General features: G+C 38.5%; 1 protein-coding gene across 1 annotated transcript in view; it reads right to left on the bottom strand.

Moving 5' to 3' along the window:
• Positions 1 to 2,264: 2,264 nt before the first annotated feature.
• cacna1fb (calcium channel, voltage-dependent, L type, alpha 1F subunit) overlaps positions 2,265 to 25,431 on the bottom strand; it is a 62,114-nt gene continuing 38,947 nt past the window's right edge. The window contains exons 29-48 of the mRNA XM_053625073.1: positions 25,251 to 25,409; positions 24,850 to 24,960; positions 24,632 to 24,715; positions 23,233 to 23,361; positions 23,078 to 23,143; positions 22,841 to 22,932; positions 22,355 to 22,514; positions 19,801 to 19,928; positions 19,551 to 19,647; positions 18,987 to 19,089; positions 18,427 to 18,528; positions 17,839 to 17,966; positions 17,085 to 17,213; positions 14,183 to 14,436; positions 13,142 to 13,165; positions 12,917 to 13,042; positions 9,704 to 9,852; positions 7,871 to 7,983; positions 6,007 to 6,300; positions 2,265 to 4,471 (exon numbers count right to left, since the gene is read on the bottom strand). Coding sequence (XP_053481048.1) covers positions 4,202 to 4,471; positions 6,007 to 6,300; positions 7,871 to 7,983; positions 9,704 to 9,852; positions 12,917 to 13,042; positions 13,142 to 13,165; positions 14,183 to 14,436; positions 17,085 to 17,213; positions 17,839 to 17,966; positions 18,427 to 18,528; positions 18,987 to 19,089; positions 19,551 to 19,647; positions 19,801 to 19,928; positions 22,355 to 22,514; positions 22,841 to 22,932; positions 23,078 to 23,143; positions 23,233 to 23,361; positions 24,632 to 24,715; positions 24,850 to 24,960; positions 25,251 to 25,409 — 2,718 coding nt within the window. The 3' untranslated portion in view covers positions 2,265 to 4,201. The remainder of the gene's footprint in view (positions 4,472 to 6,006; positions 6,301 to 7,870; positions 7,984 to 9,703; positions 9,853 to 12,916; positions 13,043 to 13,141; positions 13,166 to 14,182; positions 14,437 to 17,084; positions 17,214 to 17,838; positions 17,967 to 18,426; positions 18,529 to 18,986; positions 19,090 to 19,550; positions 19,648 to 19,800; positions 19,929 to 22,354; positions 22,515 to 22,840; positions 22,933 to 23,077; positions 23,144 to 23,232; positions 23,362 to 24,631; positions 24,716 to 24,849; positions 24,961 to 25,250; positions 25,410 to 25,431) is intronic.

The raw sequence follows: 25,431 nt of genomic DNA, 5'->3' as shown, positions 1-25,431 counted from the left end.
TCCTCTGCCAGTCCAAAGACATGAAAGAGCTGATTGGCAGCGCCTTGTGCCCTGAGTTCCCTGGGATAGGTTCCAAGTATAGATAAGAGGTATGGAAAATGGATGGATCATAAGTGTTTCACATGTGATTGTCATGTGATGGGCACATGTGAAAAATATGTGAAACATAAGATGTGAAATGTTTAAAAACCACATCAGGGTCACCAGTAAGAATTTCAGGTCCCCTAACAGTTTAATACACCTGGCCCAACAAGCAGCTTAATACACTGTTTGTTTGTTTTCTGGGGTCTCTATGGGTCTCTATGTCTAATTTGGCCTCAAATGCAGCACCCCTGCTTCATGTCATTGAACAGTGCCAGAAGAGCCTCCATTTAGACAACAGCCAATCTCAGAATATAAAATGTTCTTCCTAAATGTTTTGTTTCTGTGTTGTAGACGTTAAAACTGCAGTGGCCTCTCATAGTTTCTTGCTCTCCACTGCACATAGCATATTCTACTGCTGAATGAAAAAAAAAGACTGTCTGGTGTTTGACACTTATTTCTACATTTTTGTTAACCATTATCACTTTTTGTAAGCCCTGATTTACAGTTTAAAATATCATATATCTCATTTTACATTTGGTTATTAGCTATCTGCATGTATTCTGCGTGGTGTTACATTGGATGTGGGGCGGATTCCATCCATCCATCCATCCATCCATCTTCAACCGCTTACTCCTTTTCAGGGTCATGGGGAAACCTGGAGCCTATCCCAGGGAGCATCGGGCACAAGGCGGGGTACACCCTGGACAGGGTGCCAGTCCATCGCAGGGCAGTGGGGCGGATTATAATTTATAAATTATAGGGCCACCATATCCTGGATCACAGACTACCTGTCTGACAGACTGGGTAGCAGCATGTCTAAATGGGAGGTAAATCTGTCTTCATTCCTGTTCACACTCTACACCTCGGACTTCCAATATGGCACTGAGTCACACCACTTGCAGAAGTTCTCTGGTGACTCTGCGGAGATAGGATGTATTAAGGATGGGCAGGAGGTGGAGTACAGGATGATGGTGGACAGATTTGTGGAGTGGTGCAAGAACAACAAACTGCTACTCAACATGTCCAAGACCAAGGAGTTGGTGGTAGACTATAGGAGGAAGAAAACGGTAACCCAACCCGTCTTCATCAAGGGAGAGGAAATCATGGTGGTCAGTGATTATAAATACCTTGAGGTCCACCTCAACAACAGACCGGACTGGTGGACCAACAGCAAGGTAGTCTCATATTTCATCCCGTTAATCTGTACAGGAATCTTAGTCTGCAAATAACTTGGAAAGCTATTTATATGTATATTTTTATTCCCTCTTATTTGTGAGTTTATTGAGCTAGTTTATCTTTAATGTCTTGGAACTGTTAAGTCTTAATCCTCCCTGTCAGTCTTGTGTTGTGGCTGTTGTGACACAAATTTCAATAAATTACTCTCTCGATACAGGTAATTATATAATTATAATTGTGCAGTCTTCCTGTCACGGTGTCCATCAATTATAATAAAATGTCAATGCTGCTCCAACACAGTTAGGCTGGTCTGCATCTACCCTGAGAATACTGTGGTTTAAAAGAGCGGTTACAATCTGGCAACCCGACGAGGAAGGCGTGTTTAGTGCGCAAAGCACAAAGCGATGACTCGACCTGCGTCTGTAGAGATGATGAACATCTTCACAGACCTTGAATTATCCACTGTTTTTATATATGTACGATATGTATGTGTAAATCATATATATAGTTACGTAAATATGAGACTGAAGCAGATTAATCGCTTTAGAGAAAAAGAAAAATTCCCAGAAACTCCCACAGGCCTCCATAGGACACTAAATCCTAAATTATTATTATTTATATAGTACCATTAAAATCCTCAAAAGTGTTATTTTCATGTGATTATTTTTTTTAAACCACTGTTTTACTGCTCTGGGCTTATTTGATCGTTGATGGTATTAAAGGTGATGTTCTCTGCCACTTTCTACAATGTGTAATGTAATGTAATATAATATAATATAATATAATATAATATAATGGCTCAGAGGTAAAACTCTGGTAACTGTGGCACCCTGTATTCTGTCCAGAGGATTAATGTTCTTCAAATATTAAAAAGAAAATCATGCTACTTTTCAAAATAATCAGGTAACTGTGGATATTATGCTAAACATTGTTCATAAATACCTTCATGTAAGTTTATTTCACAGATGGTAGAAAAGAGGAGAATAAATCACTCGTGGAGTCAATGAAAATGCAACAGACAGACTGTGGCTCTGCTCTCAGGACAATATAATTTTCCCAAAAATCTTTGATAGATGTCTTTAACTTTTACAATGATATAGAACATCTACTATGATATAGACAAGTATTTACATATTTCAATTCCAGAAGAACTGGTATATATAATGAGTTTCACTTTAGGCCATAGGTTTGGGAGCAGTGCAATTATTATTTTTTTTTGTAAGTGAACAGTAATATCAACACAGGACAAAACAGTTTTCTGAAGTGTCTACATCAGTATACATCTAAATCATTTAAATTCATATTTATATTGATTTTGTTTAGTTAAACTGAATTAATTGTAAAATAATTTCATTCATTCATCTTCAGTAACAGCTTTCTCCTGGTCAGGTCACAGTGGATCCTAGAACGCTGGACACAAGGCAGGAGTACTTTGAAACGTTAAATATTTCTGTTTTCATACTTTTGGCCTGTAGCGCGTGTAAAAGTCTCAAAAGAAAGGAAAATCAGATATCTCTTTGTAATTCATTTCAAGAAAACATTATACGACTGACCCTACAATTAAACATGGTAGCTATTCTTATTCACATCAAGCCTGACATAAGCCGATACAGCTAAAAATAAATAAATAAATAAATAAATAAATAAATAAATAAAAGCTCTAGTTCTGTTCAGAGAGAACAACATCATTGTAAATATTTGTGAATAAATAAATAAATAAATGTGAAGAATAAGTTGAAGTAAATATGTTAAAGAACAAGTAAAGCAAAGAAGTTGCAAACAATTTAAATAAAATAAACCAAAATACTCAGCTGTACTCGGTTCCGATTTGACCGGTCTCATACACTAAACTTGTTTTTATAAAAGCCGGTAGAGTCAAGGTTTTATAAAACAATCACAGGAAAAATAAAAACACAACAGAAAAATGTACAGTCGTGAACCGTGGAAAATGATGTGCAGTGATCATTTGTAAAAACATAAAAGTTCAATGTTAACATTTGGGATTTCATACACTCATACACAAAGTATTGCTTTGTATTAGATAAGCAGCAGAATTACTTTAAACATTTTATGAATTTGTTCAGATATAGAGCAGAAAGTAAAAACATATTTAACATCATGTACAATTAAGTTTCCACTTTATTAGGTACAAATCTTTCACCTTTACACAATATAAATTCCATACGTCATGTGATATCAGGCAGGCTAGCACTTCTTGCATCAGTTAGTGTTGGACTGAACAGTGTACTGGGCACAACAAGTCCGCTTTAAAGCACATCAGGGCCCTTGAGATCCACTGAGGAACATTTGAACGGCATAACCTTCATAACTACAGATTATACACACCGAGATCAACACTTCCAGGATGATAATGAATCCTGTTTCAAGGCACTTATTGTCACATGGTTCCACTTACAAGACAGTGAGTTTCACTGCTTCAGCAGACTGCACAGTCCTCAGAACCCTACCCAGAATCATGGGGATGCAGGGGAAAGGCTACAGCAAGGCTGTGCAGCCATGCAATTTGCAACTGCCAACAAATCATTTCTGCACAGCACATCAAGCATCTCATAGAATCCGTGCACTGGCAAATTAATGCTGTTCTGTAGGACCAAGAAAGTGCAAGATAATGCTAGATAGGTCTACATAGTATGCTGGCAACTCTGTATCAATCTTATTCAACATGATTTCTGGTATTTAAAAAAAAAAAAAAAAAAAAAAACGTCTCTCTGGAATTCATCCGTATACCTTCAAAGAAACCATGATCTTTCTTTTTTCAGTAACCTACTTCACTTTTACCTTGCTTGTATAACCTACAGCTTCAATTCTCTGCCTCTCTGACAGAGTCACTGGCTACCTCAGTGGCCTGCCTGTGCTTGCTTCCTTGACTATCCTCTTCCTTGACCCATTCAATTTCTGACTGGCTTCATCGATGTGAGAGTCAGAAGGAGGTAACACATGTCATCTCATCAGCAAGCTCATCCTCATCATGGCTCCTGACGAGTTCCTCGTCACTGTAGATCCCTCCCAAGTCTGTGTGATTGAGGAAGCCGCCTCCAGAGCTCCCTGTGCTGCCTCGACTTAGCAGGTCACTGGCTGCACTCTCCATTTCATCTATGGTCATGTGACAAGCATCTGCAATCTCTTGCTTGGCAAAGGCAACAAACTTGGGGTCCTTGGCGTATAGGCCAAGGCCCTCGGAGATGAGTACCTGAGGAAAGGTGTTTACATTTTAGAATTTAGCACATAATACATGGCACTGCTGCGAAAACTATTTATCCTTTACTCAAATCAGCTCCAAATAAAGAAAATAAAAAAATTAAGAATATAAAGAATTTGGAAATCTTGATGATTACAGCTTACAGCTCATGGAAATCAAAAATCCAGTATCTCAAAATATTAGAATAAAGAATTTATAATATAGAAATGCCGACCTTCTGAAAAGTATGTTATTTTATGCATATGCGTCTTACGTGGGCTAAGGAGAAAAAGAACTGGAACGTTGTTTAGTGGTCCAAAGTCCTCTTTTCAGATGAAAGTAAATTTTGCATTTCATTTGGAAATCAAGGTCCCAGAGTCTGGAGGAAGAGAGGAGAGGCACAGAATCCAACTTTCTTGACATCCAGTGTGAAGTTTCCACAGATGAGTCAATAGAGTCAAGAGTCAATGCAGCGTCTACCAGGAGATTTTAGAGCACTTCATGCTTCCATCTGCTGAAAAGCTTTATGGAGATGCTGATTTCCTTTTCCAGCAGGACTTGGTACCTGCCCACAGTGTCAAAACTACTAGTAACTGGTTTGCTGACCATGGTATTACTGTGCTTGATTGGCCAGTCAACTCACCTGACCTGAACCCCATAGAGAATCTATAAGAGACACCAGACCCAACAATACAGACGAGCTGAAGGCCGCTATCAAAGCAACCTGGGCTTCCACAACACCTCAGCAGTGCCACAGGCTGACGCATGCCACGCCGCATTGATGCAGTAATTTGTGCAAAAAGAGCTCTGACCAAGTATTGAGTGCATAAATGAACATACTTTCCAGAAGGTCGACAATTCTGTATTATAAATTATTTATTCTAATATTTTGAGATACTGGATTTTTGATTTCCATGAGCTGTAAGCTGTAATCATCAAGATTAAAACAAAAAAAGGCTTGAAATATTTCACTTTATGTGTAATGAATCTAGAATATCTAGAAAGGTCCACCTTTTGAAAAAAAATGAACTTTTCCATGATATTCAAATTTTTTGAGATGTACCTGTACATATTCATGTAGCACGTGGCAGAGTAAAATAAAAGCCAAAAACATAAATGCTCATTTCACATTGGCTAAGAGGAACTCAGTATCCTATGACAAGATATTAAATGGGTCCTTGTTTGGCTAGTGTAAAACAAATTGCAATATCTTACACTAAGAAAATGAACAGGCATACAATATGGCAGTGTGGTGTGAAGGTGAAAGTTTAGGAAGAGTGGGCTAAAATTTCTCCACAGTGATACTGTATGAAAGACCGACTGAATGCAACTATGAGTATGGTCACTTCAATTAACAGTACAAGTTATGCATTTCTTGTTAAGCATGAGGTATTTTATCAAATAAAATGTATAATCAATAATAAAGTATTGTATCTACTTTCAGAATTTATCTCTTAATATCCAGTGTGATGAAAAGTAGGAAAATAGATAAGCTCAGAAATATAATACAGTATATTTAGAATTGTGTTGACTCTCTCATGTCTTACCGCCTCCACCAGGCTGTCAGCACTGCCTCTCTTCTCGCTGTAGTGCGGGTTGAGCTGTGTAGGCACTCTCAGGGTGGTGTAGGCCACTCTCCCTGCCACAGGCACACTAGCACCATCCTCAGCCTTCTTCTGCCAGAGGCCCATGCTGCTTGTGCCAGCTGACCTCTCATTCTCTACTAGTATGAGGGGGGCATAAAGAAGACGACTGCGGCGGGGGCTGGGGTTTGCCCAGGAGGCCGTGGAGCCTGTGGAAGAACAGCTGCTGCTGTGGCGTGAGTCATAACTGCCATACGCCTGAGGGGAAAGATAGGAAGAGAGAGCGAGGGAGACAAAGGGAGAGATGATAATAAAGAGGTAATTTTGCCTACAAGCGCCTTGTATTATATTAATTTGACATGCAAGGGCTGCACAACTGATGAAAAAGGAATAACTTGTTTTGGGTTTTCATTAAACGGTAGCTACATGCCAAGCCAGCCAAGTTTGAGGCATGCATGGCCAGCTATAGTAAGTAAGTAAAACTTCTTTATATAGCACGTTTCACACAGCAAAGCTCACCAAAGTGCTGAACAGAGTAAGGAAAGTAAAATAGAAACAGAATTAAACCAAATAAAAACAGACAATAGACAATAGAAAAAATTGATTAAAAATTTGTTTAAACAATTAAAAATTTGATCAAAAAGCCTGGCAGAAGAGATATGTTTTAAGCCTATTTTTAAAAGTGGTAATAGAAGGTGCAAGGCGGATGTCCAGTGGCAGTTGAGTCCATAGACGGGGTGCAGCAACAGCAAAAGCTCTATCCCCCTTTGTTTTTAACCAGGAACGAGGGACATGCAAAAGAAACCTATCAGAAGATCTTAGAAATCTGTTTGATGAATGTGGTTTAAGAAGATCCTCGAGATAGGAAGGAGCTTGATTATTAAGAGTTTTAAAAACAAACATCAGAACCTTAAACTGAATCCTAAAACGGACTGGGAGCCAATGAAGCGATGCTAAAATTGGGGTGACACGATCAAACTTCTTTGCCCTGGTCAACAGCCTTGCAGCTGCATTCTGAACCATCTGAAGACGAGCCACAGATGACTGAGGAAGACCCAAGTATAATGAATTACAGTAATCTAAGCAAGAAATAATAAAAGCATGAATAACCTTCTCCAAATCCTGTAAATACAAAAATGTTCTGAGTTATGCACAAGAAAAGCCTTTTCAGGACAGCCCACTTGCTGTGACTATGAGTGTCACTCTTGATCCTTTGAATAATTTTGTAAGGAATAATGTGTACTGCATATTTATTAAATTGCTACAATACTCTAGCAGACTGTTGCAACATTATTCTAGCAGATGATTGTGAATGACGGCTTGTCTAAATTTTGTATTATTGATTTAATGGCACATTTTTACTACAATAGCTGAAATTCTGAGCAAAAAAATAACCACTGTTTAGTATAGCACTTTAATCATATTAGTGTTCCATGAATGCAGTGTGTCCTCCCAAGGAGAACAAGAAAACCAGCAATATAATATTACCTAAATTAAGCTAAATTGTCTCCTTACTCTTCTCACACTTCAGGTCTGTGCGTAAGCTCATGTGGTACAATGCCTATGGTCACAGTGAATAAGGAAGAATAGTGGCAGAGTGGAAGTTGTTCTTGAATCAAATTGCATTGAAATACTAATAAAGGTCATGATTTTAATTATTTTCCTGCATCCCTATATCATGACACTATGTAGCTCTCTAACAGAAACAGATCCTACAAAATATACAGTAATAATGTAAACTAAATATTGAATAGGCAAATAAAAAAGCAATATAGAATGCCCATGGAGTACATGACTGCGTATGTATATCTAATACAGGAAGAGTTACCTGAGAGCGTGCTCGGCACGGAGGGAAATTCTGGTGGTAGGTGCCTGGGATGGGGAGATCATCACTGCTCCCCTGTCTTCTCAAACACTGGATGGTAAAAGATGACTTCCGGCCTGACAGATATGGAAAATAGACAGTTGGCACTTGTTGCGACGGTGTCCACATTGTCTCATTTTAAGAGTTTCAGTAGGGATTTTCAATCACTTGACCTGAGTCAAAACAGCTTCCACTTCTGCCTCTTGAGAATTTTTTTTTTTGCCCTTTTGTTCTCATTTCGTGAAATTTTACACTGGACGCTGCAGCAGTGAAGCAGGAGTTTCGAGCTGTTCGCGCTGAATTAAAGAACCAGTACACCGTTGAAAGATTTAAATGAAGATGAGTTGACAAAAAAAGTACATATTGCACAGAAAAATATATTTGTAGAGTAGTATAATGTTAATATATATATATATATATATATATATATATATATATATATATATATATATATATATATATATATATATATATATATATATATATAAAAGTTATATTATATTATATATCACCAGTTTGATGTTCAGTGATGGATTAGAAATGCTTTTGTTTGTGGAGAGTGAGTGTGAAGCCTAACAGGAGGTTTTTTAGAATTCAGTCAATTAATACAGTTAATATGAATTAATAACATTCAATAAGTTAAGGAATCTTACTTTTAATCTTCAGAATTGAGTTCATGTGTTAATGTTAATTAGAGTAATGTGTTTTCTGTTTATGAGACCAGTTACTGTGAAACAACTTGTTGAAATGGAGAGAATAAAGTTTTTATTTGCATTTCCTTCAGAATTAATTATTATTAATTATTATTCATTTAAAAGAAGACATAAAAGGCAGAACCAATCGGTATTGGTTATCGGTATTGGCCGATATCATTGAATAATCGGTTATCGGTATCGGCTGAGAAATTTGTTATTGGTGCATCTCTAAAATCTGGAAGAATTGTTTTTCTTTAGGCCTATAAAAACATTCACACACAACTTTACACAAAAATTTATGTGTGTGATATGGTAATATGGATATAGCAATGATAATGGTATTCATAGTGTGTAATGGTAATGTTTGGTGCATCGACACTGTGCACACTTAACTGGCCACTTTAGTAGATAATACTACATTCAAGTCACCTCATGAACATACAGTTAAAAACTTGATCAGTATGAGTTTCTTTGTTTAATAAAACAAAACAAAAAAAAAATAAATGAAAAAAAGATCACCGTTTAAAGACAAGTAGACAGATATGTATGCATTTCAAAACTCATGTCTATTGTCCATGTCCCTATTCAAAAGTGGTAACAAGAAATGGCAATGCGAAACAAAAGAACAGCTTCAAATTGATGTCTTATTTATAGGCAGGAACTAATAATTGATAGCATTAAAAGGAAATATTGTCGCGATTTGGTCATGTTGCATGTTAGTTTCTTATCCAGATTTTGTAAGCAAGGAATTTTATATACTGTAACTACACTTTTTTCATACTGTTTAGTCGAATCTCCCTGTTGTAGAGGTTGGCTGACAGATGGACTACTGTCAGTGATTGTTCATCTACAAAGTACAACTATACTTAATAAAGTGGCCACTGAGTGTGAATATATATTATGAAAATAATGACAATAAAAACTATGTAATGTAATAAATGTAATAAAAACTGTGACACTGAGTTGCAAATATATGATAGTGGGTATGATTTAACAGATTTGTCTTAACATTCTCCACTTACTGCAATGCTCAGAGGAACAATTTAGTGAAAGGGCAAGTATATGCACAAAGAGACAGAGTTAAAGGGATTATTGATTGTACCAGTGGGGGTTGCAGGCAGGAGTCGTCTTCTGGCTGACCTTCTGACCTCGCCATAACTGCTGCCATACTGGTTAGTGTATGCAGGCTGTCCATCATACCCATGAGCTCGATGGCCAGCATGCATGGGGATTTCGTCTGGGTAACCATGCCTGAGGAAAGATAAAAAGGGAAATAATTCTGAAGGACACAGTCATAGATCAAAACAACACAGATCACGTTTGTTTCACAGTATCTGGGTCATTGCTGTCAGTTTGGTAAAAGACTTTAACAAACATAATACTAGGTTTTTAGCAGGTAGTGTTGCCGCCTCACAGCTCCAGGGTCCCTAGTTCGATTCTGAGCTCGGGTCAATGTCTTTATGGAGTTTCTGTGTTCTATCTGTGTCCATGTGGGTTTCCATTGGGTTTTCCCATTTCCTTCCACCTCCCAAAGACGTATGTACAGTATCTCACAAAAGTGAGTACACCCCTCACATTTTTGTAAATATTTGATTATACCTTTTCACGTGACAACACTGAAGAAATTACACTTTGCTACAATGTAAAGTAGTGAGTGTACAGCTTGTCTAACAGTGTAAATTTGCTGTCCCCTCAAAATAACTGAAAACACAGCCATTAATGTCTAAACTGCTGGCAACAAAAGTGAGTACACCCCTAAGTGAAAATGTCCACATTGGGCCCAAAGTGTCAATATTTTGTGTGGCCACCATTATTTTCCAACACTGCCTTAACCCTCTTGGGCATGGAGTTCACCAGAGCTTCAGAGGTTGCCACTGGAGTCCTCTTCCACTCCTGCATGACGACATCATGGAGCTGGTGGATGTTAGAGACCTTGTGCTCCTCCACCTTCCGTTTGAGGATGCCCCACAGATGCTCAATAGGGTTTAGTCCATCACCTTCACCCTCAGCTTCTTTAGCATGGCAGTGGTCATCTTGGAGGTGTGTTTGGGGTCGTTATCATGCTTGAATACTGCCCTGCGACCCAGTCTCTGAAGGGAGGGGATCATGCTCTGCTTCAGTATGTAACAGTACATGTTGGCGTTCATGGTTCCCTCAATGAACTGTAGCTCCCCAGTGCTGGCAGCACTCATGCAGCCCCAGACCATGACACTCCCACCACCATGCTTGACTGTAGGCAAGACACACTTGTCTTTGTACTCCTCACCTGGTTGCCGCCACACACGCTTGACACCATCTGAACAAATTAGGTTATTTTGGTCTCAACAGACCACAGGACATGGTTCCAGTAATCCATGTCCTTAGTCTGTTTGTCTTCAGCAAACTGTTTGCGGGCTTTCTTGTGCATCATCTTTAGAAGAGGCTTCCTTCTGGGATGCCAGCCATGCAACCAATTTGATGCAGTGTGCGGCATATGGTCTGAGCACTGACAGGCTGACCCCCCACCCCTTCAACCTCTGCAGCAATGCTGGCAGCACTCATACGTCTATTTCCCAAACACAACCTCTGGATATGACGCTGAGCATGTGCACTCAACTTCTTTGGTCGACCATGGCGAGGCCTGTTCTGAGTGGAACCTGTCCTGTTAAACCGCTGTATGGTCTTAGCCACCGTGCTACAGCTCAGTGTCAGGGTCTTGGCAATCTTCTTATAGCCTAGGCCATCTTTATGTAGAGCAACAATTCTTTTGTTCAGATCCTCAGAGAGTTATTTGCCATGAGGTGCCATGTTGAACTTCCAGTGACCAGTATGAGGGAGTGTGAGAGCGATGATACCAAACTTAACACACCTGCTCCCCATTTACACCTGAGACCTTGTAAGACTAACAAGTCACATGACACCGGGGAGGGAAAATGGCTAATTGGGCCCAATTTGGACATTTTCACTTAGGGGTGTACTCACTTTTGTTGCCAGCGGTTTAGACATTAATGGCTATGTGTTGAGTTATTTTGAGGGGACAGCAAATTTAGACTGTTAGACAAGCTGTACACTCACTACTTTACATTGTAGCAAAGTGTAATTTCTTCAGTGTTGTCACATGAAAAGTTATAATCAAATATTTACAAAAATGTGAGGGGTGTACTCACTTTTGTGAGATATTGTAGGTACATTGGCTATACTCAAATTGCCAGTAGGTGTGAATATGTGTGTCCAGGGTGTATTCCTGGCTCATACCCAGTGTTCCCAAGATAGGTTCTGTATGCACCGTCACCCTGACCAGGATAAGTGGTTACTGAAGATGAATTAATGAATAAACATCAATGCATTTGGCTTTATTATAGGCTTTATCTAGCCTTCCTAATTATTTACTCAGTGTAAATCGAAAATGATGAAATTCACATTCCTAACTGAATATGTTCTGCTGCTGATGTGACCAACTCACTATTTCTGTTGTTTTCATGATCTATTTTCTGACATATCAATGTACTACTCTTATTGCATGTGCTGGTGTACAATATACAGTATGTGATTGTGACGGCGGGCCTCCAGTCTGCACACACCAAGGACTGCACGCTCCTCACACGACTGCCAACGGGGTGCTGAATGGACAGCACCATTTCAGCACCACCATTTTGGAGAGCAAGCGAGCACATGGCAGAGGGGCAATATGAATAGAGTACGACTGGCGACTGATAATGACTGTGGAGACTCCACACCCTCACAGGGCGCTGCAGCTACAGCAGGCTGAGCAGATTCTGTCTCACACCTGATGTTGCTTGCTTTCTGTCTCTTTGTTACAGGGACAGCAAAGCTCACATCCTGTGCCGCGCCGAGAGCTCTCTTCCCCAGCACCCACAGGACCGCCACCCAACAGCCCACACCACTACGCCAGGCCCATGTAGCCTACTGAGACACACCTCCCTAGCGCCTACGTTCACAAAGCCGGCACTGCTCACACCACCTACACCACCACCCTGTTACTTCCACCTCACCCTAAGAAAATAAATTCACCTTTGTTTACACAAAGCCTTTCTCTGCTGTGTCTGTGTTCTTCTTATTATTTGTTTACTTGTTAATTGCTTGCTGTTGGACTCTGTAAAGCAACCTTTTGAGAAAGGCACTATTATAGATTTACTATATAGATTAACTTTTTATTATTATTCAAATTATAACTCAGAGGTGGAGTTTGATTTTAACCCACACCCACACAACTACATATTACAATGTGCTATTTTTATATTTTGGAATGTATTGTGCCATTTACAGTACAAGTCATTTCCATAAGGATATAGAGTGTAGGAGGAGAGACGAAGACCTGTCTCTGGGTGCTATGACCTCCTCATCTTCTTCCCTCCTGTAGAAAAGCTGCTCCCTAGGGTACCCCTCCTCTCCATCTACACTTTGTGAGAGTGAAGAGCTGAATTGGTCCCTTGAGTCTCTCCTGAGGTGGGTGAAGCAACACAATGTCATGACGATGGTACAAAAAACAACCTTATTACAAGGAAACACTGATAAGTTGTAAGCTGTATCCTGGACTTACCGTGGATGCTTGTAATATGATAATCTATAAAAGAACAGATAGATAGTTAATAGAGAAATTATTACAGCAGAATGAGTACATGGGGAAATAAGGAGTGATTAATCACGCACAGATTGTAGCAGAACATGCAGTAAATTTAAATATATGTAGCATTGTGGTGGTTGTCAGTGGTTTGTCCAAATGGGTTTCTGTTTTATTTTAAACTGTTTAAATTTTTTGCCAGTTGACAAGATAAATTCACCAGTCCACCACATCAATTTTAAGCTGTGTCTGTGAAAGATACTGATATTGTTGAAGGTATTTATCTGTTTTCAGTTGTTTTCAGTCCCACTCTTTAATGCAGAAATAATTAAAGTATAAGGACTGGGGTTCCAAACAAAATTTTCTCTTAAAGTAACAAAACTGTTCGTTTTTTTTTTTTTTTTTTGAGAATGTGACATAGATCTGATATTTTAGAGCTGCATGAATACAAAAATGCAATGTTTTTAAATCAGATTTGTGCCACATTCATAAGTGATACTATATGTGGCAATTTGATTATAGTGATAATGTTTGGGAGGTTTTTTTGTAAATTATTTTGGTATATTATTGAAGAATAGTCATATGACTTCTGGTTATTCACAAACACATTTTTGAAATAGTGGAAAAAACTGCAAAAGCTAATAATATTTGAAGGCTTGTGTTACTAGTTAGTTTAGTTTCTAGCTACTGCAATAATTGATTGTCTAACAAATTAAATGTCATTATGCATTGCAAAAATGGATCATACTTGTTATTGATTTGTTTTAAATGTGTGCTTTCAGGTCAGTACAGTGCAGAGGTTTATTCATACTAATGACAAAGCTTTTCACTTACAACCATGAATAAAAAGCATAAAAAAAACAGATAATGAAGCCTGCAATATTAAATAGCTTTATAAGTTTGTGTTTGTGTTGTGATCTGAGAGTTCTTCCTACCTGAGCCATCAAACTATGATTGATTGGTTACAGGGATTGCCTTTTACTTTATAGAAACAATCACATACAATACAGTGTCCCTAACCTCTTTGATGGCAGGTCGATCACACCATTCTTGTACTGGAAATAGAGGGAGGAGCGTCTGTTTTCTCCTCTTCTAAACTTCTCCTGCTCTAAGATGCTGCTGCCATTTGGTGTTCTGGTTAGTGAATTCCTGTGACTCAGGCCTCCATTGGAGAAGCCTTCTCCTGACACAGCAGCAGACGAACCTGTCGGTGTGGAGACCACGGAAGAGCGGCGGTCTGAGGACTCAGCGTTGCCAGCATAGCCATTTTCATTCTAGCAGAACAGAGACAGAGGCTATGTATGAGGGTAGCTGCAAGTTCAGCCCAGAAATCTACACTCTCAGAAAGTTTCAACACATGTTGCGTTAAATTATCCAATAAATGTGTTAAAAAATTTAAAAAATATCACACGAGTGACCAACACAACATGTGCTAAATTATTGTCCAATCACATTGCGGACTGCACTGCCGACGTCATCATCCATCATCCAAGCAGAGTCAGAGTCCTGAGGCGAGGAAACCAAATGACCACAGGTAAGTCGGTGTTCATCACTATTTAGCGTTAATGCTGCTGAAAATGCCTGGCCGAGTTTGTGATATTTAGGCAAGGAGCCCTCAAAAATGTATTAAATGGAAAACAGTAACTCAGCGAGTGATAATTAACTTTGCCTATCGCGACGGCTGCAACAATGAATATCATGTACTGCTTCCTCAGTGTTGGCGTTACACTACTAGTGTCATGTGTTTATGTTGGCTGTAAAATATGGACCGAATTTATTCTATAATTCTGAGTCTGCACTTTATCTGAGGCTCCGAGTTAGGGTTAGCTAGCTTCTTTTCTTTTCTTCATGTATTCGGTGAATGTTAATGCCGGGTAACAGGTGCAGACAGTCAGTGGCTAACGGAAATTAGCTAGCTCAGTAATGTCTAGGCCAAAAGTTCTTCACAAGGTTAACGTGACAAAAAGAGAGTACGGGTTTAAGTTGTAATACTTTCCACTGTCTTTGTAATGTTGGTTAAATTAATTAGGTAGAGCAAAAAAAAAAAATGGTGGTGAGGTGCTAAAGGTGGGAAAATAAATATTGTCTAGTTAGCTAGATTTTCCTGGTGAGTCTACAGCACCATTTTGTTCATTAGGAGAGTGGAGGTTACGTTTCCAAAATTACACAATTTGGGATTCTGTAACACAATTTTCTCAGTTAAAGCCCAAAGGCATTTGTCCATATTTTGTAGCTAACAACTAACCAACACTCATTTTGATATTTTTCAGCTTTTTAAATGGAAGGGAGTGGGACTCTTGTCCTCCCAGATGGCAGGGAGATTTGTAAGAAGATGCATCAACTCCAATTCTTACATCTGTCAAGGGTTTAAATGATTTTAATAAATGTCACCTGAATTTCATGCAATTGCTTGTTTATTTTGTGAGCATTTTAGTAGAATTTTACCATACAAACAAATTGCATTTTAGGATAATTGTATCCAATACCCAGTTGTTATTGGATAACTTTTTTGCTTCAATAAATAACATTATCATTTAAAAACTGCATTTGGTGTTTATTCAGGTTGCCTTTGTTTTCATTTCTGAAACTATTTAGTATGAGACATACACAAAAACAGAAGAAATCCTTTTTCACAGCACTGTCAATCATGGACCACTTTATTAAGAACACCTGCTCATGCAATGTTCATGCAATTATCTAATCAGCCCATTATGTGGCAGCAGTACAATGCATAAAATCATGCAGACGAGCCAGCATCTTCAGGTAATGTTCACATCAATCATCAGAATGGAGAACAAATGTGAACTCAGTGATTTTGACCATGGCATGATTGTTGGTGCCAGACAGGCTGGTTTGAGTTTTTCTATAACTGGTAATCTCCTGTGACTTTCACGCACTTGGGAGTTTACCCAGAATGGTGCAATAAAGAAAAAAAAAAACATTCAGTGAGCGGAGTTCTGTGGACAAAAACACCTTGTTGATGAGAGAGGTCAACGGAGAATGGACAAACTGGTCTGAACTTGCAGAAAGGCTACAGAAACTCAGATAACCACTCTGTACAATTGTGGTGAGCAGAAAAGCATCTCAGAATGCACAACACGTCAAACCTTGAGGCAGATGGGTTACAACAGCAGAAGACTGAAGAAGCTGAAGAACAGAAAGCTGAGGCTGCAGTGGGCACAGACTCACCAAAACTAGACAGTTGATAGCTGTAAAAAAAACGTAGCCTGGTTTGATGAATCTCCACTTCTGCTGAGGCACACAGATGGTGGAGTCAGGGTCATAAATCCAAGTGGTGTAATGGTGTGGGGAATGTTTTCTTGCCACACTTTGGGCCCACTAATAGCAATCAATCATCACTTGAATGCCACAGTCTGCTTGAGTATTGTTGCTGACCATGTGCATCGCTTCAGGGCCACAATTTATCCACCTTCTAATGGCTACTTCCAGCATGATAATGAGTTCAATGTTCTTCAGTGGCCTCAGTGGATTCAGTCACTGGATCTGAATCCACTAGTACACCTTAGGTATGTGGTAGATTCACAGCATGAAAGTGCACCTGAAAAATCTGCAGGAATTGCACTATGAAATCATGCCAACATGGGCCAGACTCACAAAGTAACGTTTCTAACATCTTCTGTCAGTATTAATATAGTGTTCCTAATAAAGTGTTCAGTGAGTGTGTGTGAGGGTGAGTATATGTATGTATATGTATATGTGTGTGAGGTGTGTGTGTATATATATATTTATATATATATATATATATATATATATATATATATATATATATATATATATGTATATATATATATATATATATATATATATATATATATATATATATATATATATTCGTGTGTGTGTGTGTGTATTGTCCTACATTAAATGTCCACGTGTCACATTTCAGCAGTCTTCTCTCTACCTCATAGCATACTTCATCCTCTTCTTGTTCTTCCTCCACGTTCTCCTCTTCCTCCTCGAAATCTTCATTCATGGCCAGGCGAATCTCTGGCCCAAGATCCTGCAGGGTGCGCAGACCTGCCTGACACAGATGCAAATGGAGAAAAGAGGGGCCACAGTATATATGCTGCACGAGCTCTCAACACACACACACTTGGAGACAAGTTTATATAAACATACTTTTTTTTCATTCAAACCGACAAAAACTCACAAGGGCCTCAGGTTCTGGCAATAAATACCTTTTTTGACATATATACATATATCTGTAGCTGGTTTCTGCTTGTGATGGAATAAATAAACTATTTTTATATATTTGTACATTCAAATTACATTGGTTATCATTCTGTGTGGGCTATATCTGCCTTCTATTTTCCCTGCAGGGATGATGAAAATGAAATAAAGACCAAGATTAATTCAGGAAATGTTAGAATGGATGATACATGGCATTACCTCTTCTTTAATATATACATATATATATATATATATATATATATATATATATATATACATATATATATATATATATATATATATATATATATATATATATATATAAATCATTTTAAATGCAGTATAAATCAAAGCTTATCACAAACCCAAACCTAAAGTAATACGTATTATGAGATTTTACAAACTGTAGATCAACCTTACTGCTTAAAAATAAGTGAAGGGGAAAAAAAAAAATCTCCCTTTAGCAGACTGGGTTAGACATGTACCTGTAGAGCTGATGGCATTTTGGGGTCCGGGTCTCCCATACCCACTTTCTCCTTTCTCTTACGGAACTTCCTGAAGTAGTCCTGAATTAGGAATGTAGCATAAAACTTACCCACAGTCACTTCCTCCTCTATAAAACACACAGTGAGAAACAGAGTGAGAAAAGGCAAAAGGAAAAATCATCATACCAAAAGATAAATCTGGAATAAATTATGGAAGGACAGATGAATAAATGAAGGAAGTTAGTTTAATAAAGGAAAAGGCCTATCAAAAATATGAATAATACACATTAGCACATCTAAAGCACTTGACTGCTTCTAATAAAATAGCAAATCAATTCATTTAAATTAAATTCCGTTCAATTCATAAATAGTATAAAGAGTCAAAAGTTTAAATAAATCCACAGCATACCAAAAGCATTTAAATATGAAACCATGCCTAAAAATGCTACAAAAAGAAAATGACATAAAATGAAAAGAAGAAAAAGATGATTGCACAAAATCAGAAAATGTCTCCAGAGCACCATTATGAAATCATAAGCCTCAAAGCAGCCTTTAAGCACAAAGCAAAATCACAGCCATTCTTCTCACCAGCAGGAGGAGGAATGACCTCATCCAGGATTTTGGGTTTCATGCGCTTCCAGATCTTCTTAATTATGATCCTCAGCTCCACATTTTCCTGGTCGGGGTGACCTGAGGACAAAGCAGCAGGTCTGAGTTTTCTCAGTCTGAGACAGATTTGGATCAAATGCAAACATGGCTGGTTAAATTCCTGCCATTAAAAAGGTCTAACTCCGACCCCTCAGTGTGTCGATTTCTATTACAATACATGATCTTCATGAGCATAACACGGTCCAAGTGCTTACTGTTCAATGGGGTTACTTAGTGAAAGATGGCCAAGAGACTTCAAAGTTGACTACTTTAATACCAAGCACAAATTCATCTCTGAGTGGTGTGTCAGTAAGTGTGCTTATAAATATGCCCATGTTTTTGTCTCTTTATAGGGACCAAATATAGCAGTTTTTGGAGCATTTGGCAGGACCAAGTGTTGCTTTTCTATTTAAAAAAAAAACCCAGCAGCTTTTATTTAAAGAACTGAAAGAGACTTTGGTTACTGGGGTTAAAGGTATTAGTGAGGCTATGGTACTAACCCTCAGTTTTAATCTTCAGGGCAGTTCTGACTAGGGCAAACAGAGTAGCGTTGAAAGTCACTGTGCCATCTGAGTTCAGGGGCATGTTCATAGCAACCAGTCTCTACCAGAGAGAGAGAGAGAGTGAAAGAGAGAGAAAGATTAAAAGAGTGTGACATGATGGAGTATGTGAGAGATAGCTGGCAAGCATTTAAAACTATACTTTATGTATACAGAATATATCTACAATTATACGTGTGTGTGTGTGGGTGTGTGCTACACACTTGGAAGGAAGAGCTCCTAAATGGCTGGTTTGGATGGCTAATAGTTCTCGCTTTCTGTGTTTCTGTGTTTGTGTGTGTTTCTGTGTGTGTGCGTCTGTTTCTCTGTGTGTGTGTGTGTTTGTGTTTGTTTCTCTGTGTGTGTGTGTTTGTGTTTCTCTGTGTGTGTGTGTGTGTGTTTGTTTTTGTGTGTGTATTTCTGTGTGTGTGTGTGTGTGTGTGCGTGTGTGTGTGTGTTTCTGTGTATTTCTGTGTGTGTGTGTGTGTGTGTGTGTGTGTGTGTGTGTGTGTGCACGCACGGTACCTTGCAGGCCACACGGTGGGGACAAAGTTTTCCAAATCCCAGAGGAGGCTGGATCCTCCTAAGTAGAGTCACCACATCTAAGTGTTTTATGCGACCCCTGTGTTAACACACAAACATATTTTCACACACACACACACACACACACACACACACACACACAGTAAATTCTAATAAGACAGAGATGGACAGGCAGAACAGTGAGAGAGAATCAGAGAGAGGCACGATTCTTAAAAGACAGAGTTGATCTTACTTGGCTTCTGGATCATACTCTGACCAAATCCTTTTGAACTCGTCAAGATGATGTGGCCCCAGAATTGACCAATCACGTGTCAAGTAGTCAAAATTGTCCATGATGACAGCAACAAACAAATTAATAATCTGAGAAGTGGAAAATTGTGCATTGTAAGTAATGATCAGTGGCAGATCAAAAGTCTGTGAAGCCCCCTGCAAGCCCAAAGATAGCAGCTTCTTTCAAATATGGACCTTGTTATGTTGTAATTAACATGCCTACAGATTTTTTCCAAATGCATCCTGTACATACTGAGTTGCCAGTTTATTAGATTGAACTAGCAACCAATAATCTGTGAAGCCAGAGTAGACTTTGAAGAAACATTGATGAATTTATATGGCTGGGCAAATAAAATAAAATACATTCTCACTTTTTTAAAGTGTTGTCTAGGGGTGGGAGACACAATACTTGATGAATCACTTATATTACATGATGCATCACAATATGCAGTCCCCTCTGAAAGTAATGGAACAGCAAGGCCAATTCCTTTGTTTTTGCTATCCACTAAAGACATTCGGGTTTGAGATCCTGTGCACTGTTAGACTGATTGCTTTAACAATTAATAGCTCTGAATGTCTACTCTTGGTTTGAGTCCTGGGTTTTACCTATAAAGACTGCATTTGTTGTTAAAAATGATAAACCAAGAGAGCTGTCTATGGGAGGAAAGCAAGCTATTTTGAAGCTGAGAAAATAGGAAAAATATATCACAGCAATTGCACAAGCATTTAGCATAGCCAGTACAACAATTTGGAATGCCTTGAACAAGAAAGAAACCACTTGTGTACTAACAACCAGACATGGAACAGGTCGGCCAAGGAAAAACAACAGCGGTTGATGACGAACATTGAGAGAGTTGTGAAGAAAAACCCAAAAACAACAGGCAGTGACATCACCAAAAACCCCCCACAGGGTTGGGACGAAGGTATCACAATCCACCATTAAAGAAGACCTCAAGAGCAGAAATATAGAGGCCATAGCACAAGATGCAATCCACACATCAGCAGTAAAAATCAGAAGGCCAGATTGGAATTCATAGAGTAATACAGAGATGAGCCACAAATGTTCTGGAATAAAGATTAATCTCTACCAAAGTGATGAAAAGGCCAAAGTGTGGAGAAAGAAAGCATCTGCTCATCAAGCATGGTGGAGGTAGTGTCCTCGTCCATGATGTCACTCATGATGGTAGCAGCAGAATGAATTCAGTCTACAGAGGCATTCTTTCTGCCAATTTACAGAGAAATGCATCCAATCTATTTGGCTGGAACTTCATCTTGAAGCAAGACAATGGCCTAAAAAACACTGCCAACACAACAAAGGACTTTATCAGGGGGAAAAAGTAGAAGGTTTTAGTCTGGCCAAGTCAATCACCAAGCTGTGCGACAAGCCTGGAAAAGCATCTCAAAAGAAGAATTCAACAGTTTGGTGATTTCAGTGGGTCACTGGGTTGATGCAGTTATCGCAAGCAAGGGCGATGCAACCAAATATTAACCATTATTTACTTTAATTTACTTTGACTATCTGTTCCTGTACTTTTGCTCACCTAAAAATTGGGTGATCTGCCACCAAAGTTGCCATGTTCTGAGCTGTTTAACACATCTCGATGTAGATATCAGGAAATGAAAGTTGAAATTCTGCTCTATCGTCTCATATTCATCTTTTGATCTCATACATATGTCTTTTTGTATATGTCAGTGTATAGCAAAAACCAAAGTATTGGCTTTGTTGTTCCAACACTTTCAGAGGGGGCTGTATAATTTTTCTGTGATTTTGCAAACAAACTGCCAACAAGAGCAACAGTTGATAGGTTTTTTTGTTCAGAGATTTATAAAAAAATTTAAGTATTTCCCGGAGAAGGGAAAATGAAATAATTGGTACAAAAACAAATGTCCAGTCAGTTACTTTTTACAGCGAGTAACAAATGAGTTATAAAGCAGCGTATGCTTTTATCATCATTGGTATCCTCATTACACCACTAACCATTACCACTGTCATGGTTACAAATAAACAATCAGACAATTTTCTGTGTCAAATAGCTTGTCTTTGTAGACGTTAAATAATAGTAGCATTGATCTCATGGCTCTTTACAATTTTTTTAATGCGTCCTGAAACAAACTGTAATGTATGAAAATGGTTTCAGATATTGTGGTTAGATGTGTGCTCTTTAATAAACATTGATCACACACACCTAATCCATCTCCACTGGTTAAACTCAATCAGGAGATGTGCTGCAGCATTTTCTGTCATAAGTACTTAGAGGTCTAATTCTCAATACAAATATTTATTAATAGACACTTTTATTCCAAAGTCCACCACTACAGAATACACACAAAGCAAATGAGAATTGTATTAGGTCATGCGTCTCCAATGTTCCACTTGCGGGTGGCTATTCAAAACTGCATCATTTACTAGTACAGTTTTAAGTTTTCACTCAGGTATTTGTGGTTTATTCAGGACAAAATCATTTAAGACATTCAAGTAAATTAAAATAAACGGATGTAAAAGAGCTTTGCATTACCAAGAAAGCACAGAGCATGAAGAAGCTAATGAAGTAAACAATGGCAAAATTGCTGCCACAGGTGAATTCCTCTCCGGGCTCAAAGTCTGACTCTGCATCGCAGCGCTTCCCTGGAAGACTAGCCAACATGATCTCCTGCCATGCCTCACCTGTAGCACACCTACACACACACACACACACACACACACACATACACACACACACACACACACACACACACACACAAGAGATGTGGAGTGTTATCTCAACTAGTACAAGGAGTATAATATCAAAGCAAAAAAGGAGACAAATATTTGAACGTTAAAAGCCAATGAAGTTTAAAGTAGTTCTATATCTGTTTTCAGAGGTTCACATTTTAAAATTCATATTTTCAAAAATCAAATAGGTTTCTCAGTGTTAACAAATTCAGATTCAATAAATATGTTTTTTTTATTCAGAATTTGATTGTTTTAATATTCAAATGGTGGTTGATTTACTCTCTCTCACCTGAAGAGCAGCAACACTGCCTGGGGAAATGTCTGGAAGTTGTTATTACGATTGATTGGCGTGTGGGCCTGCATTGCAATCTTCCCAAAAGTCTACGAGAGAAAGACCATCAGATAAGCATTTGTGCCCCTGAAATACAGACAGAGCAGTAGGTTTATGTCTATCTTTACAATGTTTATTAAATCATGCATATATCTATTAGGACTACTCTGAATTTGTGATCTGTGCCCCACCCACCTGCATACCAATCACAGCGTAGATAAAGAAGATCATGGCAATAAGTAGTGCTACATAAGGCAAGGCCTTTAGGATATGCAGAACAAAAGGAAAATTACTTTTGCATAAAAATGTGTGTTATTAAAGAGTAGTGAGTATATGCAATGTTGTCTGACCTGGAGAGATTTAACAAAGGTCCAGAGCAGTGTGCGAATGCCCTCCCCCTTGCTAAGCAGCTTAACCAATCGCATTACACGGAACAGACGGAAGAAAGTGATCGACACCCGAGAACTGTCCTCTGAACTCTGTGGGAAAGTCAGAATTTTAGAAAAACAGATCTGGACACAGCTAAATTCATAACCAGGTTAAAGACTTAGCAGGTTCTGGAAACTCATCAAAATCAACCTGCTAGACAATAAAAAAATCCAGTTGTAGACATAAAGATGCTGATATTCTCTTAGGGGGCTTTCACACTGGCAGTTTAGTGTGAAACAGAGCACGGTTTGCATGTGGAAGCTGTCATGCGGAATGTGAAGTGCATCACGGTACAGAACCTGAGACTACCTGTAGGAGGTGGTCTGAGTTCGGTTGCACTGGAACTGTGCCGTGATTCCCATGAATGTGAACGCAACTCGTACTCGGGTCCGCACTCATTCAGAAAGTAAAGTAACCTGCGCATTTGTTTTAGCCAATGACGACATCATTAGTTTCAACAACACGCGTGTACCATGAGTGGCAGGGGAACATTGTGGGACACAGAAGAGGTCCACTGCTGTGCATAATATCTGCTGCACATAATAGCACCAAAATAATACAAAAACAAAAAATATGGTGAGTTGCATTGTGTTTGCGTTTGTGATGATGTAAGATGAATGCAAATGCACCGGGGTTTGATAGAATCACGTGAGTCTGAAACCAGATCAGCGCTGCGAGGGAACAACTGCGACTTGACTGCGACTCGACCGCACCAAACGTACCCAGTGTACAGTAAAACCACCCAAGTCAAAATATAAACTTAGATTGCTTCTTAGAAACCGTACAATAGTGTAGAATACGGATATCAAAAAAGTGGGCCGGAACTGGCCCGAGAAAGTTTCTAATCTGGCCAAATGATTAATTAGATTTCGTATTCTAAATTAAAATAAAGACTATTTTGTAGATTCTGGACATATAATCCTAATTCATACTTATACAAGCCACTGAGTATGTATGGTAAAACTATCATTAAAGATTTTTTTCAAATGAATTTCAGACTGCTCAAGTGTTTTGCAGGTCAGATAGTTTGTGTAACTTTCAAAGTAACTTTCAGATAAATGCTGACAAATGAACACATTTAAGAGAAGTTTTGCATGTGTTCTTGTGCTGCTAAACAGATTTTTGCTCCAGCCCACTTGACATTAGACCAATTGTGTACCTAAAATGACTTTCACACCCCAGGTGTAGATGATCGGATACCATTATGCAATTTGTAAATGGCGCACTTTTTGTATATCCAGTAAGCACTAGTTTAGACCGTAAAGACAGAATTGACACACCTTCCATATACATTGAAACAGAATGAGCTTGGAGACTTACACTAAACTCGGTCACCACAATGTCCACCACGCTCCCAACCACAATCAGAGCATCAAAGGAGTTCCAAGCATCAGTAAAATAGTGCTGCAGTCAAGACAAATGGCAAACTTCAGTTACAGCTTGACATATCAAAAAAGAATTATTACATAAACGGATCATGTACATTGATTAAAAGTATTGTTGTAAAGTAAAATAAACATGATAGATAAGAAAATAACCTTGAGTCTGAGGGCTAACAACTTGACAATCATTTCCACAGTGAAGAGGCCTGTAAAGACCATGTTGAGGATGTCCATGACATAGCTGAAGAGTTTGGACTGCTCATAATGCTGAAAAGGCATGACAAGACAGACCAATTTAGACAAATGATGCAACCCTAAATAAAACATACTTGAATTTAACATAATAAATTTGAACACATTTAAACTAGTTTGATTCTTTGCCGGAGGCATGTTACAGTATCAAATTTAATAAATGTTATTAATTTCAATTGACTAAGCAAAATGATAGTAATCAATCACAGTTATACGAATTACTTTTAGTTATGTGTTTTATGAGGATGCAAAGATTAACTATACAGAGATACTACATATTTCTCATGAAATGTTCTATGGTTTACCTGAACAGCCAAAGTGACCGTGTTGAGGAGAATCAACACGAACATGATGTACTCAAACCCTGTAGAGTTGATCATCGACCAAAATTTATACTGCACTGGGTTCTTTGGGATGTACAGCTTCAGCGGCTGGGCTTTCAGAGCGTATTCTACACACTGTCTCTGTATAAATGAGAGACAGAGA

The sequence above is a fragment of the Ictalurus furcatus genome, chromosome 5 (genome assembly GCF_023375685.1).
Source record: "Ictalurus furcatus strain D&B chromosome 5, Billie_1.0, whole genome shotgun sequence".
Taxonomy (NCBI): Eukaryota; Metazoa; Chordata; class Actinopteri; order Siluriformes; family Ictaluridae; genus Ictalurus; species Ictalurus furcatus.
Note: the sequence above shows the minus strand (reverse complement) of the source record. Positions and strands in the feature narration are given on the sequence as shown.